General features: G+C 37.2%; 1 protein-coding gene and 1 long non-coding RNA gene across 12 annotated transcripts in view; one reads left to right on the forward strand and one right to left on the reverse strand.

Moving 5' to 3' along the window:
- GRIK1 (glutamate ionotropic receptor kainate type subunit 1) overlaps window positions 1–27,494 on the reverse strand; it is a 404,073-nt gene that overhangs the window by 11,803 nt on the left and 364,776 nt on the right. For 8 of the 11 annotated variants that reach the window (XM_063720803.1, XM_063720802.1, XM_024239397.3 and 5 more), the window contains 3 exons: window positions 26,538–26,755; window positions 12,836–13,061; window positions 6,293–6,543 (listed from right to left, as the gene is read on the reverse strand). In XM_063720803.1, coding sequence (XP_063576873.1) covers window positions 6,293–6,543; window positions 12,836–13,061; window positions 26,538–26,755 — 695 coding nt within the window. Of the gene's footprint in view, window positions 1–1,366; window positions 4,942–6,292; window positions 6,544–12,835; window positions 13,062–26,537; window positions 26,756–27,494 lie in introns of those variants that run through there. The other 3 variants (XM_054542880.2, XM_002830593.5, XM_054542878.2) reach the window with 3 other exon arrangements.
- Window positions 12,681–18,285, forward strand: LOC129052447 (uncharacterized). Its single transcript, XR_008517498.2, has 4 exons — window positions 12,681–12,957; window positions 13,045–13,116; window positions 13,215–13,385; window positions 17,707–18,285. It is a non-coding gene; the product is annotated as an uncharacterized LOC129052447 (long non-coding RNA).

Below are 27,494 nucleotides of genomic sequence, written 5' to 3' on the forward strand. Positions count from 1 at the left end.
TTTTCCTTGGATAGGTTTATAATCATATGATCCAGCTGATTTTCCCAACGGCAAGATTCCTACCCACCATGTATTCCTTAAATAGCTCCAATTTTGCTTGAAAAACTCTCTAAAATAATTCAATTTATAATTTTAGTCTAAAACAAAGTAAAATATAAAGCTTAATTTTTTCCCCTTATTTCATTAGGTTAGAAGCAAACTTATTAGGAAATAAATTAGACAACACTATGTTTCATTGCTGTTGATGCATTTGTTCAGTCTTTGTTTGTCTGTTTATTGATTTATAGAGATGAGGTCCCACCATGTTGCCCAGGCTGGTCTTGAACTCCTGGGCTTACAGGTGTGAGCCACCACTACCGGCCACTTGTTCAATCTTTTAATGCCTCCCTGCTCTCTCCTAAGCTTAAACAATATTTTTCAAAGTATAATCCACAGACAATCTGTTATTATTTAACAGAAACTCATGCTCAACAGCTAATCTGAAATAAAACTAGTAAAACCACTGTATTCAAGCCAGTTTTAATAAAAACTCATGTTTACTGTCTGCTTTTAAATAATGCAACTATAGTTAGGATTGTTGGGAAAAAATGTAAGAAAAGCTATTTAAAAAAATAAAAATAAAAACACCCTTGTATTGGAGATCCTTTTAAGAAGGAGTCATGTATGTGACTTAATTTGGGAAAAAACTGCTACGTTCAAGCTAATTTTTATGAAAACTAATGTATACAACTAGTTTTAGGCATTCACTTTCAGGCTTCATTGTAAATGCAGATTCCTGGACTCTTCCTACTGAGGAGAAATGTTGGGAGGTAGAGCCTGTAAACAGTAGTTTAGATAATTTCCCCAGGTGGTTCTGATTTAACCAAAGTATGAGAACTAATAATGTAAACATAAAGCTTGAAAGTTTTTTTTTTTTCCTTTCATATTCAAGTCTTTTGTTCTACAGTTTGCTTGAAATACAGTGGTTCCTGGTAAGGTCACTGTGGTCTTAGCATCCATTGACATGATGGCAAGAACTGGCTGAGAATCAGTATAAAGGGAGAAAGAGATGAGTGTGGGCTGGGCGCGGAGGCTTATGGCTGTAATCTCAGCACTTTGGGGGACCGAGGCGGGTGGATCACCTGAGGTCAGGAGTTTGAGACCAGCTTGACCAATATGGCGAAACTCCCGTCTCTACTAAAAATACAAAAATTAGCCAGGCGTGATGGTGCACGCCTGTAATCCCAGCTACTCAGGAGGCTGAGGCAAGAGAATTGCTTGAACCCAGGAGGCAGAGGTTGCGGTGAGCCAAGATGACGCCACTGCACTCCAGCCTGGGCAACAGAAAAAGACTCCACTTCAAAAAAAAAAAAAAAAAAAAAAAAAAAAGAAGAGTGTGAAGAAAGTAAGTACTCGAGATTTCTCCAGGGAGGAAGGGTACAGAGAGCAATAAACTGTCTACTTGATAATTCTGAGTTGGTCTAGCTCTATAATTTTACAACTAATCATGAAGATTATCAATTGAATATCATAAAATTTCCATCTCAAAGATGTGCAGGTTTTTCCTGAATTCTAAGTGGAAAGGGTCTGTCAGATTGAATGCCAAACATGTGTTGCACATATTGCATAGGATTAGTCGCTCTACCTCTGCAATCAATCAAGCAATCAACAGCAATGATTTATTGAGTTCTAATTATATACGTAAGTTTGTGCTTTAGCTTATTGGTTCTCAGCATTTCCAGCACATTAAAATCAACTGGGCATCTGAAAAAATTACCATTGTCATGCCCCAACTAATTAAATTAGAATTTCTAGAGACGGGGTCCAGAGCTTCTACTATAGATCTTCGCATATTACCAATTTGGGTCCTTCGTCCGAGTGCAGTGACCGCTGCCATTGATTTATAATGCTTGTGCAAGAAAAACTGCTCTTAGAGATAGAGCTTGAGCCTCTAAATTAGAAAACCAATTTTCTAAACCAGATTCCATTTTAAGATGCTTGATAAATTTTAGTTACTGCACATGTGACCAGAGAACAATACTTAGTTTCTCCAGAAGGTACCAACAGTTGTTAACGGATATATATTAACAGGACTTTTATTAATTATTTCATTTTCTATGCCATGATTTTATTTAATTATCATAGTAAATGTATAAAGTCCATAATATTACCTTCATTTTACAAGTAAGAAAATTGAGGCTCAGAAATTTACTCTAAAGAATACATAATTATTTATTGAGTGGCTACTATGTGCCAAGCACAATGCAAAATGTTTTGCACACTATTATGGGATGAGATTCACATGATCATACCTGTGTTCCCTTGAGGATGATCTGTGGAACACTGGTCTGTCAAGATGCTGTGGGGAAAAAAATCTGCAATCTAATAGGCTTGAGAAGTGCTGAATACTTTTCTACTTTGTTGAAAATTCTCAATGCACAAAAACTTGTGACGCACACTGAGACAGCATGTAGTAAAGGAACATTTAGAGTGACGCTCTATGGGTTATTTAGCTATGAAAATTCTATTTGAGAAACATTTGCCAATTGAACCCATTTTGAAAAACACCCCTACAAAACTTTGTGTTCCAGAAATTTTGTCCCACTGCTACATATTAAGAAACTGAGACTGAGAAATTTGGTTACTTGCCTACAGTCATTCAGCGTGTGGCTCTGCTAGAACCTGAATCTAAGTTTGGCTGTTTTAGAAAATTTTCTTCTGCTTCTAAAATCCATAACTACAGGCCAATGACTGATATCTACTTCTCTGTTAGTAAAGCTGAATTTAAATTGTTGAAAGGATCAAATGTAATGTATGTGAAAACATTTTGAAAACTATAAAATAATACATAAATATCAGAATTAGGTAGTATACAGTCTAAAGTAGTATAGAAATATTAACTTTTGAAAGTGATCATTTCTTTATCCAAATCTCTGAATTACACTTTTAAGTAATAGTCTCTGCAGAAAGTTAAGTTTTGTCAGTTATTGTTAATTTTGATTGTCAATACTTCATCAATCACACTTGAACTCTTTTGGTAGCATTTTTGGTTTATTAAATTGTCTTTGGGAGAGTAAACTTATGAAATTTGTGGTTTCTATATACTGAATCCATGAATATGAAACTAAGAATAATGTCATATTCATCCCAACATCTGATTCTATTGATTATGAAAATGTGAACTCTGACCTGGGACAAATAGTATGTTGCTTCTAGTTTAATAATAATAAAACAATGTTAGTGTAATTTATGATATTTTCTTCTGAGTACATTTCTTTAAAGAAGGAAGCAAAGCTGAGAAACAATCAGGACAAGAGTCAACTAGTCAACTTTCCTGAATATGCTTTACTGGAGAAATATACAGTTGATTGGAGAAGCCTGTGGTTTCCAAAACTGGGAGCCATTTAAAGCTAAGCAAAGAGAAGGTAAAATGCTGCATGATTTCACAGATGGCGTATCTCTACTTCAAGGAATGTGCTTTAGGGGATTTCTTGATGTGTCAAAAGATAATCCCATTAAGAAAAGAATAAAGACCAACTGATCCCATATTTAGAAAAGATGAAACACACCTTCAACTCTCTTATTCACTAGCGAGGAATCATCAGATATTCTCTGTCACAACAAATTAAATGTGCAATAGGTTTTTTATGTCACCTGGTTGAGTTAGCATGGGAATTATTTACAGCACTTTGAATGCAGATGGAAAATAAATCTACAGAGACCTGTAACTAATGTGTATGGACATTCTTTCCTTTATTTTTTCCTTCTTGCCCTTTTCCCCAGAATACTTTAAATGAATTAATAATGGTGGATCCAAATAAATAACTGTGAAAATGGTGATGTTCAGGAAATATTGTTCCAAGAACAACCCCTTTGTCTAGGGTAAGTGGGAAGGAAGTGAAATAACATCTCATAGAAAGATGTTCATCAATGCAAAGTGAGTAGTAAATAGAAATGAATTAGTACATAGCTTAGGACTTTGCTGGCATCTTCAAAGAAATACTATATAGCTTGAAAAATATCACCATTCCTTAGAGACTCAGAACCTACAGAAGACTTAAATTCTACAAGTAAATGTTATTTGAGAGTTTGAGGTTAATGAATTTCTGCCCAGGAATTATTCTTGACCATGTTCTGTTTCCATGAGTGATGTTCAACCTAGCTAGTGCTCTTCTGTGACACCAGAGGTTTTAAGTTTAGTTTTCTTTCTGTGGATCATGGTTTTTAAATCTTTAAATGCTAAGACACTTTTGAGTCTTTGTGTAAATAATGCATTTTAAATCGTGGAATCAATTTCAATGAAAAATTAACATTGTTGTGGAGTTATGTGTGTACTATTGAAAAGGTAAGGGTTTTGGGTAGTTTGAAAATATGCAGATCTACACAATATATGAGACAGGGAGAAGAAAAGAGGAGGGAACAAAGTTCACAAAGATGAAAAGAAGTCCATAGAATTAGCATCTTATTTCCATGCTTTGCCCTGTTAAAAGTCTGAATCTCCTCTTTCATGAAGGAAGAGTTACTTATTTTTAATGCATGAAGATAGAACTAAGATGATGAGTGGGACAGAGAAGATTCCTGTAAATACACATTTCTAGAAGTCTGTATACTCCTAATATGCCCCTGCTTCAACATACAGTGCAAGTCTCTTTCCAGTGTGTTCATTTCAATGTCTAGAATACATGGGTTTTGCTATTCTAAAGGAATAGAGAATTGTGGCTATTTATGCTTAGCAAATACAAATATCAACAACACCAATTAGCAAAAACATTTTCTACTGGGCACACCTTTTTTTTTTTTTTTTTAAACTGATTACACAGTATGAACTGAGGACTGTTTCCGAATCCCTCTCTCCTCTCGAATTAATTTACCACATTCTAAATCCGTAGATAAAGTGGTTCCAGAAGTGGAGTTGGTTGGATGGGTTTGCTTACATTGCAGTCCATAAAAGAAACAAAAAGCCTTGCATGCAAAAGAAATGAGAAAAAAATATAGAAAAATGAATAAATCAGAAGCAAGAATGAATCTTTAAATGAAAATTTACATCACATGAAGCTGGCAACTATGAAAGGCACATTAAAGCATCATATATACAAGCTTTTATTTTTCAAATTAGTTGCATAAAACAAGACATCTCAAGAGCAAATTGAAAGTTAAAGCAGATCAGTTCATTCTCCCTTTGAATTAAAAAAAAACAGCTTCTTATAACAAGAGCTTTGGAAAGGGGTGTTCATTGTTGTCACAGTTGCCTTGTAATTCTGGGGAAGATTTTCATGTGAAACCAGGTTATAATGAATCATCCCCAGTTTCGGGTCCTTAAGGAGGGCTTCCACTTAAAGGAAGTGGATCTATTATCAGATTGTTAATCAGAACCAGCCACATAATTTGCAGGGTCCAGTGCGAAATGAAAATATGGCACACTTTGTTCAAAAATTATTTAGAATTTCAAGAGGACAGGAGAGCATTAAACTGGCTCTGTCATTAATAGTCATAGTCTTAAAATTCTAACAATATTTAAAAATTGAATGGGGAGCCTGATTCACTATGATGACCATAAACTTTGTATTTTGTTTATTCTAGCATGGTTATGAAGGAATTATCTTAAATCACAATCAGCTTTTTCAAAAGAGTGTAAGTTGATTTCCTTCAAAAATGGTGTGATTTCCTTCAAAAATAAAAGTAATAGGCAAAAATGGTCAACTACTAAAATTGTCCTATAATCTCAAACACAATTTAGAAAAATAAAGTCTCATATACATTGCATTTTCATTTTGTATTGTTTATGACATTCCTGGCAAAAAAAATTTCAGGTGATCTATCCTTTTACAAATCTTACTTTGATAGAAGTAAGTGTTCAATTTCGTAGTATGACTTTTACATATTTATATAAATTGTTTTGCATTAGTACATGTGCTCAGAATCTATACTTAAGGGCTGGTAACATTTCTGTTAAATATCTTTCTATATCTTTTCCAATTTTGGATTTATTTTTGCCTTTTTCCATCTAGGGTTTCTGTCTTACGAGCAAACAACTGTTCAAAAATTAACTGAGTTTAGAATTTCTGCACTGTCTTTCCAAATAATACTAATTGGATTTAGTGTATAAGCCTCTTCCTTGTCGTGAATAAATGATGGACCTGCAGGGCCCACAGCACCTGGCAGGGATTCAATAGCTCTTTGCTCTAACTCAAAAATGGCTCTTCTGGACATCTAATTCAATAGACTGAAAAAGAGCAAACATCCTTAAAACCCCCAAACTTAAGACAGATAATGCAAACTATAAATTAACCAGTCCTAGAAAGAGATGACTCACCTGTTCAATATCATTATTCTTCCGTGATTTGTATATGAATTCTCCAATAGCTACAAATACAGAAAGGACCAGTCCGGCAGCCAGAACAATGAAGATGCCTCCAATATTTTCCACTCCCAGGGCACTGGCTTCTTTGTTGTCTTCCTCGGGGCAGCCATTCCCACGCCACCACTTCTCTTTCATCATATGCAGCTTCCCTTCTTCTTGGAGTTGAAGAATAGCAATAGTAATTTTATCCCGGTAAGGGGAACCTGGAAGTAAAACCATTTGGATATTGGTCACCAAAATGTTGAAGAAGACATCCAGAAGCATTCTTAATTATCGTCTTAGTGATAACTATGTTATGGCTGTTGTGAAACCCCAATCCACAAATTGACTTGCAAAGGACAGGAAACTTCAATCCTATATTTTGAAGGCACTATATAATTGGAAAGAAGATAGCTGACATGTTGAGATTAACTTTGGCCCTGATCGTTTGCTCCCTTTAAATAAGGAGAAGCAAAGCTAGGAATTCTATGACATGTCTTTGTTTCTGGTGAGATCATTATGAGTCTTTTCACATGTCAAGAGATTTCACTGTGTAAGCTAAAAACAAAATTCTAAGCCCCCATTGACTGAATGACCCTCTTTTGTAACCAAAGGGACCCCAGAAAAACCTTAAGAACTTAGTTTGCAGCCATACTGGGATGGGAGGTCAGACAGAGCAGTCTATTTGTGGCAATAAGATATCAAATTATAAACAGGACCGAAGGCCATGCCAGACAAGGGTTAAGTCACACAGCCTTGGACTTAAAAAATAAACTATGTTCCAACTACTACAAGGCTTTTCTTTTTCTCAAGGAGGTAAACAAGCACTGGCCTCAAGATAAGCAATATTAAAACAACTACAGCTCATCCGACTCTTAGACACTGACTTCCAGCCCCTGTTCCACCAGCTATACCTTTCATTAAACAAGATCCTGATTTCAGTAACTTTCTCTAGAGAAGAAGACCACCGACCTTAGACTGGTTCTGGTTGGATTAAAGAGATTGTACTCTTGCATGCCATTGTGTCCTGCAAGACATTTTGACGTATAGAACCTAATTATAAAACCATTAAATGTTAAGTCTCTACCCCAAAGTGGACAAGGATTGTATGTTACATGCATTTTTGTTCAATATGCATGTGTCAGGATCATCTTCACAAATATTCATAGCTCCGCCTGTAACCAGTTTAATATGTATGTTTAGCCAACCCATTTGGCATAAAGCTCTTGCCCCAACCCCTCTTTTTTCAAAGTGCCTGTCTTTGATCTTGGTTGGACACATGTTTTCCAGCCTACGGGATGACCACCTTGCAGATTGTCACCCTTTAATTATAAAGAAATGAAGTCTCCATTTCTACTTTCCAAATTTATCAATATTGTGGTTACATTTTTTAAGTTAGCGGTTATTTAGATCTTACTTTTTTCTAGGCTCTTTGTTGTCTCATGTTGTGACTGGGCTTGGCTGGATGACCAGCAGTGCCATTTCTTCTTCTGAGGGGGAGTAACTAGACATTTCCCACCTCCCTTACAATTAAGTGTGGTTATGTGACTGGTTTCTAGTCAATAGGAACTAAGACGATGTCTTCCCAACATGATCTTTGGCTCTCTCTCTTTTTCCAAATATATAGCAAGAAGGAAAGGATTTCAAGTCACTAGGAATGATGGAACCACAAAATAGAAGGAACTTGAGTCCCAGGATGATTTCATGAAGCAGAGCCTCTCTTTCAATCCACACTGGACTGTGGCAAGATCAATAAATCAACATTGAATGTGTAAGCCACTGAAAATTTGCAGATGTTGGTTAGTACATACTGATTAATGCACCTATTAAGATAAACTTAAGAGTAGGTTTTGAACAATTCAAATATCCTACAAAATTCAGGTAGATTTGGAAAATTTGCAAGGACTTTATTAATATTATTTATTCTCTATCTTCTAGTAATGCCATTGAACTTCTAATTATGTAAGGGTTGGAAAGTGCCAACATCTACCTGTAGACATAGCTTCTCAATACTGGATTTTGGTTAATCAATGCAAAGGAAGAGGCAAAGTAAGATTCTTTCAATTAATCTCTCCTTGAATGTGAAGAACTCTTGTTAGCATTTCTTCTACTCAGTAGAAAAGTAGTACACCCTGGTTTTCTCTATTTGCAAACATTGAAGTTTTTCTTGGTGGAAGCACATTGATAAATGAGGCATCTTAGGACTAGAAGAAATCTTAGGAATGATACAGTCCAGCCCACTTACAGTTCAGTACACATTCCATTTTAGAATGGAAGAAATTTAGGAACTGAAAGTATGAGTGAAACTGATAGTTGCTGGCACAGCCAAGAATCAAACTCAAGTTTCCTGACTTCTTACTTTTCGGTGTTGTTTTCACGACAGTGTTCCCAACCATTGCTCCCACCCCTACATATGCCTTATGTCCTATGGCATGGTTAAGTTAGAAAAACAGAAGGTTAACATTTGTGTCATTTGTTATCAATTTTCCTTGTAAGACTTCCTAAAATAATTGTCAGCATTCAAAAGCAAGTTTAAAAGAAGAGCAAAATGCTTTGGAGTGAGATTATGGCTTATCAAGAGTATGAAATTTTGGTGAAAAAAATGGATATTGAAAACAAAATTAAAAGATATTGGCTGTTTGCTTAAATATCCTCAGAATAATGGCTAGTGTAAAAATTAGCACCATTGATATACCCATAGCAGGTGAGCAATTAAGTGAACCAAGAGCACTTTACTTTAATGTACATGAAAGTGCTTTGAAGAGTGTAAGAATGATTCTTATGTTAGTTGTTGCAGTAACAATCCTAGGAGCATACACAGTGGGTGCTCAGTAAATGTTGACTGATGCTTTCCTTCTGCCTCCAGGCTGTGCAATATCTAAAACATTTCAGACAGATGAAAATCTGATCTCTGTTTAAAGTTGGTCTCTGAGAAAGATAACTTCCAGCCTCCTGGTAAGCTGTTCAAACCTTAAATGCTCTTGTTCTCTCAGAGTTTTACTTTAAATCTCTCAGGAGGTACATTTCCAGAGCTGTTGTCCTGAGTGTCTCTAAGAAGCAAAGTCTTCAATTTTGTGTTGTGACTTTGCCAATCTTTGATTATGGGACAGAGCTTGCAGCCATAAGGGAGTTAGTCAGGGCAAGACTAGAAGTGTGCAGATAATTTTTAATATCTGAATATATTTTAACTTAAGTTTTTGTTGTTGTTGCTTAAATGAAGTAAATGACTTTGGAAGTTATTTATATGTCACTTGAAGTATATATAAATATATTTCATATATATATATATTTCACACACACACACAGACGCACACACACACACACATCTTCCTGAATAGCAACTGATCTTTTGTAGAGTCAATTCATCATAAAAGAAACATCTCACAAATTTTTCCAACAGCTGTATTCTCAATGGATGTATTCTCCATGAGGTCTGCCATCTGTTCCAATTATTCCTTCATTGTTTTTGGTTTAAAAGCATGACAGGTCTATAACCACTATGAAAAATTCCTGGAGTATATTTCTTTTCATCTAGGAAGTGGGGAAGGCTTTTCAACTTTGGAACTTGGGTGAGGTTGGCCAAAAGGAGACTGAATGGGTACCTTTGGATCTCTCTGTATTATATGTATATTTATATATATATATATTTATATTATATGTATATTTAATGTTAATGGTACTCAACACTAGATCAGCTTCATTCGCATGAAAGCAGGCAGCGATTTTCAAAGTGCTGCATTCATTTAGGAAAGTGGTAGGAAGAAATGCATTGTTCCCTCCTACCTCCAGCCCTGTGTCACTCACTGTACTATCAGAAATTTTAGCTTTCAAGTTATATTCCATGCTGTAGAAGGAATGTCAATTAAAAGTCTCATGTTAAAGTTCAAACGTTCTCAGGAGGGACGATACATATTGTTATTTTAAATCATTATTAACAGACAGGAATTCTGGTGCCAAAAGGGGGTGTTGAAATGTGGTGGGGTAGGGTTATGAGGTGGGAGACAGAATGATAAAAGTACAGTTTTTGACTTTATAATTTAGTCTAGAGATGGTTCTATTAAGGAACTATAGTTACTCCTCTACGAGGGTCTTGATTCTGCAAAAATTCAGGCAAAGGTACCTACTCTTGGTGTTCTTGTCTGATTTATGGCCCGTTTAACTAAAATCAGCAGTGATGAGATATAAAAAATAGCATCTAACTTCCCCCACCTTTATTATCTAAAATGAGGTGGCAAAGCTTGCTTAGGGCAATAGGACATTGTTTTTAAAGTCAAAAAGAGGTATAATATCCTGTTAGCCAGTGCCAAATGATCCCCTGAGCCTCTTGGAAAACATGTTGACTAAATTATAGGAGAGCTTACCACTTGGGGCAAAATATACACTTCACTAGCAATATTAGTACTTTTATCAGGAGAAGTTATTGGAAATAAAGAAGCAAGAAGGTAGCTGTAAATCTTCTAGCCCAATCATTCTGCAGGAAATTTATTTGGAGGACATACATGATAACAATAATAATAAAGTTAATTTCTCCATAGCACATATTTCTAACACCAGGTAGTTAGCAGGAAGTCAAATTGGCTGTGTATTCATGGTAAACGTGGAAGATAGTTGAACTTTGTCTGATTAGTTATATTCATATTAATTAAAAGTTGAATATATAAAATGCAGCTTTTTCTTTTTTAATGAATTTGTTGCTAAATAAAAACATTAGGACAATTCACCTAAAATCTGGATTTTTTAAAATTTTCTTAGAAAATGGAATATTCCACAATCTTGTTCTCAAACTCCTACATGTCTACAACTCTCTGACCTGAAAGGCAGCTGTCTCTTTTAGGTAAGTCATGTAGTCTGTAATTTTCCATAATTGCCACCGTTCCCTACTACCTCCTGGCACAAGCATGCTTTGCCCACTTATGATATCTGCTTGGCCTCTGTAAGCATTTTAGTTTGTGATCCCTGCATGATGTGCAGAGTCATATTGGATCATCCCTTTCAAATGACAAAAATACTAATACAAACAAGCAAATCAAACCTACCTGGGGTCCTTAAAGATCTGGCTTGACTGTTAGCTATGATTTCTGGGCTAGCCCAGTAGTCTAGACAGCCCCTGATTCTTCTCCTTTGGAATGCTTACTAACAAATTACCAATGGCTCACATGGAAAGAGCAGGTTCCCGCTATACCAGGACCTTATACGATACAGTTTTCTTTTTCTTTCTCTTTCTTTCTTTTCTTTTCTTTTCTTTCTTTCTTTCTCTTTCTTTCTTTCTTTCTTTCTTTCTTTCTTTCTTTCTTTCTTTCTTTCTTTCTTTCTTTTCTTTTCTTTTCTTTCTCTCTCTCTCTCTCCCTCTCTCTCTCTCTCTCTCTCCCTCTCCCTCTCCCTCTCCCTCTCCCTCTCCCTCTCCCTCTCCCTCTCCCTCTCTCCCTCTCTCCCTCTCTCCCTCTCTCCCTCTCTCCCTCTCTCCCTCTCTCCCTCTCTCCCTCTCTCCCTCTCTCCCTCTTTCTTTCTTTCTTTTTTTGAGATGGAGTCTCACTCTGTTGCCCAGGCTGGAGTATAGTGGCACTATCTCAGCTCACTGCAACCTCCACCTCCAGGGTTCAAATGATTCTCCTCCCTCAGCTTCCTGAGTAGCTGGGACTATAGGTGCACGGCACCACACCCAGCTAATTTTTGTATTTTTAGTAGAGACAGGGGTTTCACCATGTTGGCCAGGATAGTCTCGATCTCCTGACCTCATGATCTGCCCGCCTCAGCCTCTCAAACTGCTGGGATTACAGGCATGAGCCATCGCGCCTGGCCACGATACAGTTTTCTATAGAGAGGGAAACAATAGAGAGGGAGTTTTCTATGGAGAAGAAATCACTAATTACCCCTTAAATTCTATTCATGTCTCCTATAGACATACAAGAATGCATTGCTGTATCGGTCTATATACCTAGGCAATAATATTCTTAGGAGAGTAATAGCATGGAACTAAGGAATTTAGAGGTTTTACATAGTTGGCATTGATTGAATGTAACATTGCCTGAGCACATCAGACTTATAGTTAAATCTTTATCCTTTTTCTTTTGACTGATATAGCCTTGCTTTTTCATCTATCATTGTGGAACACTAGCCCTCTCACTTTTGCTATCCGTAAGCAGAATCAACTTCTATTCTAATTTAAGGCAGATACATTATATAGGCATATATGGGTATTGAAGGAAACAATGTGAAGAGGATTAATTAGAAAGATATTCTCTTTAAGATATTTGGGGTGAAATAATAAAATCTATATATTCTTCAACATGCGTTGGTAAAACTTGAAAGAAACACTGGTTAAAAGTATATTAAGTTAAATATCTGGGAATCTGTAATTCGGACTATGTCTCTGATCTATATGGATGTTTACATTAGTTCACTAATGGCATTGTTGGCCTTCTCAGAATTTGGAATAAAGAACTCTGAGCCCATTTCCTTCCAAACTGGTAACTGACATTCTCTATCTCAGTCTTGGTTCATGTCTGCCCCTCTTACCAATAGGTGTTCCCACTCCGTAACCTTTGGAGTCAATGAGGCCCCCGATCTGAGTGAGGTTGCAGTTTCTCTGCGTCACATACTCAATGCTGGTGGACTCCATCAGCAGCGCGTAGTCTGTGGTGAGCACTCTCTGGATCCCCTCATCACTGTTTCTTACCAGGGCGGTCTGCTGCCTGCTGCTCATGAAAGCCCACATCTTCTCATAGGTGGAGATTTTTGATTTCTGGAGGGAAAGAAAACACACCAGCAGAAGAGGGCTGGAAAAATACAACCTAAAGGTATTCAAAGTCTCAATGGTTCAAATAATGATAGGGAGGATACTTTCTCCACAGGTGGGGGAGTCAAGATTGATGATCTCAAGGCTTCACTTTTGTAGCTGAGAAGAGCCCAGTTCACTCACTATTGGACAGCATTTGCACGGAGGAAGCTATTGCATGGAGACCTTGATCGACAAGCCATTGTGGCCCAGTGGGCTAAGGGATGACTAGCTCACTCCAGGACTCTGTTCATTTCATCCATTTTCCTTTCAATCGCTCAACTCCAGCAGGTATTGTTTTGCTGTTTCCAGGTATGTAAGTTTCAATCCTTGATCCAGCATTCTTCTGCTGGGGAGAGCCCTGGAATAAACTACTGACTTCTTCTGCTTTATTTGTGAGAGAACTGTCATTCGCTCTTCTCTTTTCTAGAAAACCTAAAATGTAAATGCTCTTTTCAAATTAAAATTTAGATAAGAAAAATCTTCGGCTGGGCGTGGTGGCTCACACCTGTAATCCCAGCACTTTGGGAGGCCGAGGTGGGCAGATCACATAAAGGTCAGGAGTTTGAGACCAGCCTGACCAACATGGTGAAACCCTGTCTCTACTGAAAAAATACAATTAGCCAGGTGTCACGGCATGTGCCTGTAATCCCAGCTACTCAGGAGGCTGAGGCAGGAGAATCGCTTGAACCCAGGAGGTGGAGGTTGCAGTGAGCCAAGATCATGCCATTGCACTTCAGCTTGGGCAACAACAGCGAGACTCTGTCTCAAAAAAAAAAAAAAAAAAAAAAAAGAAAAATCTTCATACTGTATTTATATGCCTTTTCATGTGTATAATTTTAATTGCAATCATATTTTAGATAATAAGGACTGAATATCTCATTTTAAAGTGTTCTATTAATATGTTTGTCTTTTCTCATATTCTTCAGCTTTTTGATAGATTCAGTAATAAATTACATATGTTATGTAATATATGCACATATACATATGTACCACTGCCTCATTATCTTACTTTTTTTGCTAAAGTATACTGCCTAAATTTTCATATTGCTTAAATATGAATTTTCCATTCTTTTGAATAGTGATCTATGATTAGACATTTTGCATTTTACTCTGTAATTTCCATACAGTTCCAATTTTTTTTTTGAATTTTTCTTCATTTGCATTAGCATTCTCCACTTATTTCAGAGATGAAAAACATTATGGGAATTACTGGTATTTTTAAGCTAACCCCAGTTATCACGGTTATATATAATGCTCACACACATTAGACAGATCCTTGGCAGGCACAGGATGCATCATCTCAGTAGTTCAGGAAAGCTTAAAACATGGTTTTGGGCCATAAGCAAAAAATGGAATACCTGCGGAGTCAACTCTATCACGGTTATTCATGCCCAGGTGTTCCTGGGGGCCACTCAATTCCAACCTCTATTTAGGATCTGGGTTAATACTGTAGGGTTTATGAGTTATGGGAGGACAGATGGCTTTATTTCAGATTGTTAGGCATTGAAAATCCCCCTGAGAAAGGTCTTGTGAAACAAATAACAATTCAATAAACAGTACCTTATAGATATTGGTATTTTATGGAACCCATTCTGTCATATTGGGCCCCTGTGAGTTACACCACAGCCCCGGAGATATCTGCAAACTGCAGCTCATGTCTCCATGACAAAGGCGTGTTTTGGGGGTCAGGGTTACTCTTCATTTGTTGTGTGATTTCAGCCTTGCAAAGTCTGATAATGCTAAACTTATAGTAAAAGAGCTACTCATACAAGTGCAGAAAGGTCAGTCTATCTTGTGGCAGTAAATGCACAGCTGGGAAAATTATTCTTCCATCAGGAAACTACCTTAAGGGAAAATAATTTTCTTTGAAGTATAAAATTTTAAACTTGTCAGAGACTTTAGAGATCAGCTCATACAAACTGCTACTGTCACAGAGGAGGAAGTTTTAGTACAGAAGGCTTGGAGACTTCAAAAAGTCACAAAGCAAGTTAATACCAGAGCTAATTCTGGACTCCAGCACTCCTAATATCTAATTCAATGCTCTTTCCACTGTACCATGCTGATTTGGGGGAGGTAGATGTCTATATTGCCAAAATGCTTTTGAGAATGATTTTAATCTTACTTGATCTACATGTGAAAATATAGCTTTTACTCATGGACTCATTATTCCCTGAGGTGGGTTGCTAGTTAGTTACATATTGATATGAAATAGGAATCAACCTTCACATAGAAAAATTTCATGAAACATTTTTTTCACCATATTTAGGTTTTATTAAAATGAATGTTGTAAATTGTTAGAAAACTGAATTTGTGGTTTATGGAAGTCAAAAACAAAGTCAATGTTCAGTTCATCCATGGTAAATGGAGAAAGTGTGGGGAGTCCTTCAATTCGTCCGGGGAAGTGAAGGATATGGGAAAGGATGACACGATTCAACTCTAAACCTAAACTATCTGAAGTGAAGGACTTCATTATTTTCAATCTATGGCAGACCTAGCTTTGGTCCTCCTGCACAGGACGAATATGTAGGTCATACCACCTGTGGCTCACCCTGTGGGTATTCAACAGCATGCAAGTGGTGTAATCTCAGGGATAAGAGAGGTCATGAGTTTAGTGCAACCTCAGTATTCAACAGCTGCAACATTTCTAAATGCTTACTCTCAGTATTCTTCTCCTTGTCACAGCTTAGTAACAAAATGTTTCCTGAGCCAACACGCTCTTCACACTACACTTTGAGTAGCATGGCTCTATGGAACAGAGATCATGGATTTAAATTCAACGACATCCACATCTTCCTTCTTGGAGTAGAAGGTTGTTCTAGGCCTGACCTCTCCCAGGGAGCTACAGGGGAAGTCTAGTTGGCATGAACACCTTTGAGCAGGGAGGGCAGAACTTTCTCTCTGACAGAAAACTGTTACTTGCTAGGGGACTTGGTAAGTTGAAGGTACAGGAAGTGTTATAAATTCCTTTGACCCCTTGCTATTCTCACTAGAGCACAGTAATAGTAAACATAATGGGAGCAAGAAGAGCAGCATTTTGCTGTTATTTAGAGCTCTCTTTCATCATTTAAAAAGTTTGCTGTTGTGGGGCTTTATTGTATTTCACAGTTAGAGTTCTAGGCTACTTGAGATGCTAGGGAATTTAGAGTTTGCAGGAAGACCCAAAATGTGGCTAAGGAATAACTTTTTTTAATAGGTAGAAATATCTGTAGACAGCTCCAGCACATTAAAAGTGTAGTGAGTTTTCTTTTTTATTTTTTGAGACATTGTTTCACTCTTGTTCCCCAGGTTAGAGTGCAATGGCACAATCTTGGCTCACTACAACCTCTGACTTGTGGGTTCAAATGATTCTCCTGCTTCAGCCTCCTGAGTAGCTGGGTTTACAGGCACCTGCTACCATGCCCGGCTAATTTTTTGTATTTTTAGTAGAGACAGGGTTTCACCATGTTGGCCAGGCTGGTCTCAAACTCCTGACCTCAGGTGATCCACCTGCCTCGGCCTCCCAAAGTGCTGGGATTATAGGCATGAGCCACCGTGCCCAGCTGGTATAGTAAGTTTTCTATCACTAGGCAACTGCAAGGAGGATGTCATGCTTAGACAAGTTTCACATAAGGAGATGCTTCAACCACCACGTTCTACTCTCTAGACCAACCCCTTCCTATCACATATGCAGGTCCTGAGGACAGGAACAGCAAATGACACACAGAAGGTGGCAGAGGGTTAGTGGAAGAGACCGCACAGAATTGAGGGCTCTTTCTTCTTTACTGCAGAGTTCTGTCCACTGTCATGCCATGCTCAGTAATGTTTATTTTTTGTTAGATAAAAAAGTAGAATGTTGGGAGTAAATTACATGTATTCCTTTTAGCAGATTTTTTTTTTCATGGTTAAGTCTCAAATCTTAGTAATTCTTAAAAATAGGATTATACTTCATGAAAAATTATCATACATATTAAAAGACCAGGCAAAGTGTTAGAAAGACAGCCTGGGTGTTTTTGTACTTCTAAATCACATATAATCTCAGCCAGCCTCCTAAATCGCTATAAATAATATATGTTCCCCAAACAGAAATAGTGGTTGCCTCTTATTTCACTAGATATGTCAAAAGTTAATTAGAATATTTGGAATGCCTTCTGAGCTTCTTAGCAAAAGTTGCTAAAACTGAAAAAGCCTCATTTATTAAATCTGAAATCACCCAGGATTTTTTCTTTTTAATCCTGAGAGGCGTCTGTTTAGATAAATTCATTTTATCTGTTTAAATCTGATTATGTGGCTATCCTAATGCTGATGAAACATTGTCGGCAAAGAATAAGCATTTTTCATCTCAAATCTGTTATAAGGGAGTGTTACTGCATCAGTGTTTGATGAACATTATTTATTTTATTTATTTCTTTTTTTCCCCTATAATACATTCAAGTTAAACACTCACTGGGAAATAGTTTATAATGTCTGCAGGCGTTAAAAATTACTTACTGAAAATAGTAACAGAAATCAACATATGCAGTGTTTATTTACTGTATAGCAAGCACTATTTTAAGAACTTTGCATATGTTGATTAATCGAATCTTCATAGTAATCATATGAAAGACGTACCATTATTATTTCTCTTTTATAGATGAGGAAATAGAACAGCACATGAAGAAATGAGGAAACCAGGATTTGATCCCAGTAATCTGGTTCCAGGGTCTGTGTTCTTCACCAACAAGGAATGAACTATCTCTTTTAATACACAGAACAGCAAACTCAAGGCTTGGCTAATGTTTCAACAGAATTAACAAATTTTCTAAAGAAATAATTGAAACAAGTAGCTGTGGGATCTTTCTATGATAGCCAGAGCTGTTGCAACTCTTGTACTCATCACATAATGTACAGAAACTATTTACCTGACTTTTAATAGCTTACGCTTGTTTAGACAAAAATTTAGACAGTATTTTCAGAAGTGCAACACTTGGAACCTGGAAAAAATGTGGCTTGTTTATATTGTTTCCTTTCCTTTAACAGTATTTTGCTTTTCATATAGTTTTTTCATATAGTTTCACTGTTTTTAGTTACAGGATTTCCACCACACAATGTAAATAAAATATGTGCAAATTCTAGGGTGTAGCATGGTCTTAAGCCTGATGGAAACTCCATTTTATAAAACATCCCTCTAATGTTTCCTTTTTATTGAGATAACTATTATTTATCACATTATTTCTTCCACAAGTTATTATTATAAGACTTTCACAGTTAGGATGTATAATCTCATTTTTCAGTAGAATCAGTAATCATGCAATTCTACTTCACACTAATATGGCTGATGATTTTATATATCGATCTGTGTTTATGTATATTTTTACTCTACACACTGAAATATACATTAGAAATAAGTTATTGACATTTGATCTTTTTTATCTTATCAAAAGTGATCTTATAAATGTAAATATATGCATATAGAACAAATGAACTATCACAAACAATTATATTTTAAAATCTCCAATTTACTTTTACTTTAGGCAAATCCTGATTTAAGACAACCCTTAAAAATTAACCAAGGACATAGACATTGGCTATGTAGAACTTCGTACTTGTGAAATAGGTACATCAGAGGTGAATAATTGCCTTAAAAACAACCATTTCTTTTAGACCTGATTAACATATTATTTCATTAAATAATAAATCTCATGCTATTTTGAAAATATGATTTAATTTACAAAAATCGCTTTGAAGGAAGATGATCAGAAGAAAATATTTGTAGTATAGTTAGGGCCTCTGCCTTCCAAATGTGTATAATATGAACACTGCAGTTGATTATGTCTTTATCTTGATTTGATGAAAAGTTATGACATTTGCAGATTCTCCAACATTTAAAAAATTTATGGATTCCCTTTAGAAAATTCCCTCAGCGGGATTTAAACAGATTTGCTAAAATATTTTTCATGTTTTTCTCCTGTCTAGAGTTAAAGATTGGTCTATTACAGGCAATCTGCCAGCCTTTGAAAAAGGTTAAATTGACCTCATAGATTTCTTCCCAAACAAATGCACTTTTAACCTACAGAGACCTAACATTTCTGACACTGATGGTAAAATTAGCTGGATTTTTCCAACATAAGCTAGGAACTCTTATGTGAAGAGTGCCTTCCTATGCAGAGTATTTGAGAAATGGCTTTCATCTTATGTGTCCTGAAATGGTTATAACTGTCTGAAATCTGTCTCCCTACAATGGCTCATTGCTTCATTTCCACTGGTGCAGTGCCCAGTAACTTCTTTGAAATGTCTTTTGGGTTGGTGACAGCACCTAACCACTCCCTGGAAAGAGATGATAAAGGTTAGAGAATCCCTTGTTCCCACAGCTGGTCCAAAGTCCCTAGACCATGAAAGCCAGAAATGACAAGTCTTTTATGATGTTTTAAAACCTATTTTATCCAAGTCATTTTAGACTGAATCATGATTTAATCTGTGTAATCCTCTGGCTTGAGTCTGGGAGGACAGTGATTTGTTACAAGGCAAGCTTCTACTGAGAAGTATTTCTTACATGAATACTTCATAGCTAATTTGGCTCACAAGAAATTCTGCCATTACTTCTTGTCTGCACAATGCAACCACATGTTGTGTTGTATTTAACAGGTATTCATACATCTTGTCTCTGTATTGCTATTCAGATCTTCATTTCTTGCTCATGATTTTATACCTTTTTCCCTCCTAAGTGCCAACCTCAGTACTGACCATATTGAGGACCCTGCAAAAATATAAATTGAGCTGAATTAAACTGAATTGCCTCACTCTGTTTCTTGTCTGCATTCTAAGGGCAGCTTTACCATCTTTTGCCTACTTACCATCTGGTAAGTGCTTCGGCAAATGCAATGTATGTGCTCAAGAAGGGCCTCCAAGGCCTAGAGTTGCTGTCTGGCCAGGCCTCCAAAAATCTTTGAGATCTTGGGCACTGGCACTTCTTCTGGACTTTTCTGTCCTTTAGCAGAAGGCAGACAGTGCAGAGATGACTGACAGTAAGGAAGCTGAACAAAGACCAAACCAAAATATTTATAAATCTAGAGAGACTGAAAAAATAGGACTAATAGCTAGAGGTAAGGGTTGAATAATTGTGGTGATGATGTTATGAGTGATAGTTACAATAATATCTAATGTTTTTATTGCTTACAGTGTACTAAGTGGTAGTATAAACATATTACCTCTATTAAGTCATTAAATCCTCGAAATAATTTTGAGGTAGAAATCATCCTCAATTTATAGACTGGGAAATCAAGGTACAGAGAGTTTAAGTTACTTGCCAAGGCCTACATAACTTATATTTAGTAGAACCCAGGCTCTCTGGGTCCAGATCTCCATCAAAAACACTTTCCTGTAGGTTTTACTTTATATCCCAGCGTAAGAAGTTGGTCATATTTCTTGAGAAGACTAGCTGGTATTCCCATTCTCTGATCCATGGGCTAAAACCATTATCCTCCTTGGATGATGATTCACAAGGGTCATTGGGAAATCCATTCTTTTAGGCCTTATACGGTTCTTAGACATTATCATGACTATTCTTTCTTCATCTGGGAAAAAAAAAATGTGACTTGCTACACTATCACTGTGAGACCACAGTTTGGACTATCTTATTGTTTCATAAGGTAATTAATAGAATTCCAACAAGAAGAAAGAACAGAGCTGTTGTACATTTCTAACTTCCTGTGGGAGAGAAAACCAGAATCTTAGTATACTATTTCTGAAAGGAAAAGTTGGAATTGGCTGTCATTGTTGTCATCGTTGTCAGTTGTCTTGGATATAAAAGATGGAAATACGTCATGTAGCCCCTAGGAAAGTTGAACCCAAGTTGTGTCCATAGAGCTTGGCTATGAACTGACTGATCTTTGCACCTCCTAAGATGCTGGTGGTGGTCCCAGGGAGTTGGGAGCGAAGGAAATCCTGTACTGTTCAGACTTGAGAAACAATTGAAAGGACCAAATAATTTCATCAGCAGAGAACAGAGAAACAAATAGAGTTAAATCTGGATTATTAATTAGTATTATGTCAAGCAGAAATGAGAGGGATTTTATTAAAAATTCTCTTAAATAGTCCGGGCATGGTGGCTCACGCCTGTAATCCCAGTACTTTCGGAGGCCAAAGCTGGTGGATCACAAGGTCAGGAGTTCAAGACCAGCCTGGCCAACATGGTGAAACCCTGTCTCTACTAAAAATAAAAAAATTAGCTGGGCGTGGTGGCAGGCACCTGTAATCCCAGCTACTCAGGAGGCTGAGGCAGGAGAATCGTTTGAACCCGGGAGGCGGAGGTCGCAGTGAGCCAAGATCGCGCCATTGCACTCCAGCATGGGCGACAGGGTGAGACTCCATCTCAAAAAAAAAAAAAATTCTCTTAAATAGAGTCTGTTGAAGTTCTGAATTATTAATACACTGACCCATAAACATAGTCCATTAATTAATTTGATGCTGATCGCCTCATATTCAGAGAAGAATTTCCCAAAACATCTCCAACAGTACCTGGACACTTGATAAATGTTCTGCCTCCCTTTAATCTTGTCCAGCTAATTGGTCTTGTGGTGCCGAGACCTTTGACCAAATAGGCTATTATATTTCCCATAGTGCTTGAACTGTAAGTTCCAGAGTGTTGATGATCTTGTGAAAACATAATGCTTAATAAGCATCATTAGCTGAGTGATCGAAACTTAGAGTTGCTTTTTTTTTTTTTTTGATGGACAAAGTGAGGTAGAATCTCAGGATGTCCATTTAAAGTTTCATAAGAATATGTGGAATTGAATTTATGATTTAATTCTATTCTCTTGTGTAAATACAATCCTTGATGATCCATGTTGCTCCATATATGAATGACTGAAGGAAAACTGCCACTGCTTCCCTGTCTCAGTCACGTCTTAGCTTGAGCTAGCACTTGTTTAAAAAATTTCCACTGGGTGCAGTGGCTCACGCCAGTAATCCCAGCACTTTGGGAGGCTGAGGCGGGTGGATCACGAGGTCAGTTCAAGACCAGCCTGGCTGAGATGGTGAAACCCCGTCTCTACTAAAAATACAAAAAAAAAAAAAAAAAAAAAAAAAATTAGCTGGGCGTGGTGGCAGATGCCTGTTATCCCAGCTACTTGGGAGGCTGAGGCAGAGAATGCTTGAACTCAGGAGGCGGAGGTTGCAGTGAGCCAAGATCACACCATTGCACTACAGCCTGGGTGACAGAGCGAGACTCCATTAAAAAAAAAAAAAAAGAAAAAAGAATTCCACTTAGTTCCCTCAGCCTTATATGAGCTCAGGTGGTGGATAGTGGAATCTCACCTGAGCTATTTTAAAAAACTAAATTTTGGTTTTCTTCTTGTTGAGAAATGAATACATCAGATCTAAAATGTAGAGTGTCATGCTGTCTGCAAGAATAGCCAAGTCTAAGAGAAAAAGTCAACGGATTTTGAATGAAATTTTAGCGAGCAACTTCTGGGCACACATTTCAAGGACAAACTTCACTAAACACATCCCTTGCTTGTGGCCTAGCGACCAAATGTGAGGCATTCGAGTATTTTGTTTGGTCATGGATCTTGATAATGTCTGAATCCCTTTCCTCCCTGCAACTGGCCATTCTTTGGCTATAAAATGATTTTAAATCAACTTGAAAGTAAAAAGACCAGTTTTTATCATTTGGGTACTGCCAGAGGAATATTGCTTTTCTGAGAAGAAAAACACTTTAAATTACACTGTGTGTGATGAGAAAACGTTTCTCATTAGAAGTTTCTTTGTGATTGAGTGGAGACAGGACCCATCTTAGCAAATGACTTGCGCTCCAAAAACTGATTAGGATGTTCCAGGTTAGATTAGGCAAATGTAGCTTTCCTTATTCATTCTACAGCCCAAGAGAGGTTATTGTCTTTAACTGAGAGAGAAAGGGCTGAAGGAGAGAGGCCCTGATGACATAGCAGAGGTGAAACATGTTCATGTGGAACCAGGTCAGGACTGAGTCCTTGTGACTGTACCTGCTGTCACTCAGTGATTTAGGGCGGAACTACCCCGAGAGCAAAAAAGCCGAAACGTTTCTTTCCCTTGTGGAATAATCCAGCTTAAGAACCTGAGTGTACATCCCTCTGACGCTTTCTGACAGCTTACCATCCTCAAGGGGAGAACTAAATCGGATTTAGTCCTTGTTCTCTTTCTGCAAATACATTTCTTCTCGGTAAACTGGGTTGCTGGGCCACAAGCTAACTTGTAAAATGAGGAACTTGGCAACAGTGTCTCTTCTTGTGTGGGTCCCTATGTATCCATCCACCTCTGTCTCTCCCTCCCTCTTTCCCTCTCGGCTTCCTTCCTTTGCTCCTTTATTCAATCTCCCTCCCTCTCTCTGATAGAAATCCACCTCTCCCAGAGTTTACTTGTTCACTTATTGAAAACACAGTTTTCTGAATGCCTGCTATATGACTGGGCACTTTTTTAGATTCTGGTGACTTAATGGCATACAAAGAAGACCGAGTTTCTACCCTCATGGAACTGACTTTCTAGAACTCTCTGAATTTTGGTGAATCTTGGCTCTTCCATTGCTAGCTTTTTAACTTTGGGGTTAGTTATCTAGCCTGTCTGTGCCTCATTTTCCTCATCAATAGGGATAATGTTGGTATTTATCTCAATTGGTCGTTTTCTTTTTCTTTTTTTTTTTTCTTTTTTGAGACGGAGTTTCACTCTTGTTGCCCAGACTGGAATGCAATGGCGCGATCTCGGCTCACTGCAACCTCAGCCTCCCAGGTTCAAGCGATTCCCCTGCCTCATCCTCCGGAGTAGCTGGGATTACAGGCATGCGCCACCACGCTGGGCCAATATTTTTGTATTTTTAGTAGAGACAGGGTTTCTCCATGTTGGTCAGGCTGGTCTCGAACTCCCGACCTCAGGTGATCCACCAGCCTCGGCCTCCCAAAGTGCTGGGATTGCAGGTGTGAGCCACAGTGCCTGCAGGTGTGAGCCACAGTGCCTGGTGCTCAATTGGTCTTTTTTAAAGATAAAATGAGGTAATACAGGTAAGGGCTAGTGCACAGGACATACCGCTATTTTTATTGATGCTGTTTGTACTATCATCACATTCTTCCTCTCTGAGGTGCATAGATCCTGTGTACAGTGGCAAAGTCAGGTCTATTGCTTTTTCAAAGAACAGCACAGCCTCTTTCCCTTACATTTGTGCCGAACATCTTGAAGGAAGTAGAATCTTCTCTGCCTTCTGCTAGCCCATTTCCCAGTACTTTAAAACTCTTTGATATTGCTGAATGAGATAAATCGTTTCAGATATTTTTTCAGATATACCAAATTCTATCTTGCCAGTGTCCCTCTGTCCTGTGAGCTTTGCAAATGACCTCCCTGGTTTCTGACAAGGGCCATGATGAATCACTAGCTTGGGGTATCTTGTGTCTCTTCACGCTATTGATTTTAGGAAAATACTTTCTGCAGCTTGCAAAGCCATAATGTCATTTGTCTTTAGAACATCACTGTCCAAAGAAGAAACAATCACCATGCTTTACACATACATTAAATAAATGATACACTTCTTAAAATAAAAAGTGTTTAAAAATCTTTTTTAACACAGAAGAAAAGTCCTACTTTTTCTATTACTTTGCTTCTTGATAAAACTCTAGATATAGTTTACTTTTAAAACAATGCCTTTTTATTTATTATTGTTATTAAACATTATAACTTATTGTATAGTTAATTCCTATTTTTGTGAACCAATAGTGTTATACAAAGAAATGTGTACTTTTTTTCCTAACCTTAGTTTTTGTTTCTAAGCTGGTATTTTTCACAAGTCAAACAGTCCACTCAAAAAATAATAGACATTGGAGACTCAGAAGGGTGGGAGGGTGGCAGGGCTGACAGATGAGGAATTACTTAATTGGTACAATGTATGTTATTTGGGTGACGGAAACCCTAAAAGCCCTATATCCATCTAACAAAATGCAACTTATACCTCCTAAATCTATAAACAATGTTTAAAAAGGAAATAAGAATGAAAGAAGAGTTCATTTTGAACTCAGTGGAAATAATAGAAAGGAAAAGATTATTTGAAAAACATACCCCTGTCTGAGCGTGGTGGCTCACGCTTGCAATTCCAGGACTTTGGGAGGCTGAGGCAGGCAGATCACAAGGTCAGGAGTTCAAGACCAGCCTGGCCAATATGGTGAAACCCTGTCTCTACTAAAAATACAAAAATTAGCCAGGTGTGGTGGCAGGCACCTGTCATCCCAGCTACTCAGGAGGCTGAGGCAGGAGAATCATTTGAACTCGGGAGGTGGAGCTTGCAGTGAGCCAAGATCGCACCACTGGACTCCAGCCTGGGTGACAGAGAGAGACTCCATCTCAAAACAAAAAACAAAACAAACCCCCCCCCCAAAACAAACAAACAAACAAACAAAAAACCCCAAACAGTCCACTTAATGCCGAGGTGACAACTCCATTTTTGGTAATCTGAATATGAATCTTTGACAAGGGTGTTTTTAGAGATTATTTTGGTTACAACTGTTGTTTTCCTTTTATGCACATGCACACTTACCACCATTAATACTTTTTTTTTCCAAAAAATAACTTTAGCCCCTTCTCTGTTATAGACTAGGTATTTGACTTGGAGCAGGTAATTTAGCTTCTGAAGGTTTTGTTCTTTTCGTAAGTAAAGTGAAGAGTTGAACTTCATGATCTTTACCCTATTGGATCTATTAAAATCTATTTTTCACTGGAATTAGAGTATTTGAGATTTGATCATAAAAGTACTAAGGCTTCCTCCAAAAGCAAGGCAGAAATCAGTTTCATTACTATGGGTAAGTAATTAAAAAGACCTCAACAATGAAATGCCTTTGACTCGAAAACTAAACTCATCCAACTTAATTCTCCTGTGGTACCTCCGAAGACATTTTGAAAAGCTTCAGGCATGGCTGGGAACACTGTCCTTCATCAGTGCGGACTCAGTATTAGACCAGAGTCTCCCGGGATTTCTTTGTTCTTAATTCTCTCACTAAATTCCAGTATCAACACATTTTCTTGTCATCTGTTTCTATCTCATCAGGTACAGGACAGAAAGAACAAAATAATGATATTCAAGTATTCTGGTTAAAAGAATTCTGGATTAAGGAACCTTTATTTTATGGGTTCTATAAATGAGTGATTAATTAATGAGTGGTTAGATTGTATTCAGATTTTTTTTTTCTGGTGTAAAGGCAAGAGAGGATATTGAAGATATTGATCTATGGATCTGAGTACACTAAATTGGGGTGGAGTAAATGACACCTAGTTGGGGACCAAAGAAATTGCTTTATGCTGACTGAGGCTTTAAGGATTCCTTATAATGGGATTATGTAATTATAAATTTTATTTCATTAAAAAATTGCCCAACATCTTTTTTTCTTTTTTCTTTTTCTTTTTTTTTTGACAGATTCTTTTATACTCTACCACAAGTATCAGATAATCACTGAGAACACTTTGTTAGCTTCTTACCTTGAAGAAGGTCATTGTTGATCCATCTCTAACCGCCCCATATTCTATCTTGGTTTGCTTTGCCAGATCATCTGCTGAATCTATGGGGGATTCCATTCTCTCTACTGTCAAGAAGGCAGCCAGATTGGCCGTGTAGGATGAAATGATGATTAGGGTGAAAAACCACCATATCCCTCCAACTATTCTGGTCGATAGAGCTTTGGGCATCAGCTCTGATCCTGTGATGGTATCATCAGAGTAAGGGTGTTAAACACAGTCAGAAGGAAAGGGAAGATGTACAGTTCGACACTATTCTAGGAAGATCAACCCGTAAAAGACTTACCGTCTTGTAGGTAGATGAAATAAATGCATTTTATAGAAAATGGAGCAAAATCTTAAGGATTATTTTCAAATCATTAATCACTACTGCTGCTTTAACTATAATTTATCAGTAGCTAATGGTATTAAAACAGTTCTAACCTGGAGGCATTCCATGTTAAATTTAGTTAGCTTAGTTGCTTAGAATTGAAAAGTCAACACCAAGACTTTTTGCCTTTTATTACTGTCTAAATGCATCTTATAGTGTGAAGTAAAATATTCTGTGTCTTTGTATAACCATGAAAATCTTTGAAATGCTAACATTTTTATTTAAGGTTAAAGAATGAGAGCTACTTGTACAATATTAACATGCCATTTATCACGTATGCTTTAATAAAGCATTGAGATTTTACAAATAAAATGAAATAAGATGCAGCCATACTTGACAGTGGATGAATTAGTTTTTGTTGTCTTATGTTACCTTAAAAGCTACAATTCTTTTTTCTACTGTAGATTTTTATTTGGCTAAAAAAATACATTCTCTGCAACACAGAATTTTGTCCTTCAATAAAATGCTGTTTCTTAACTACACTTCAAAGACAGGCTGTTCCTTAGGTGAAAGAAGACTTTCCTGGTAAGAATATACATTTTAGATGTCAT

The sequence above is a fragment of the Pongo abelii genome, chromosome 22 (genome assembly GCF_028885655.2).
Source record: "Pongo abelii isolate AG06213 chromosome 22, NHGRI_mPonAbe1-v2.0_pri, whole genome shotgun sequence".
Taxonomy (NCBI): domain Eukaryota; kingdom Metazoa; phylum Chordata; class Mammalia; order Primates; family Hominidae; genus Pongo; species Pongo abelii.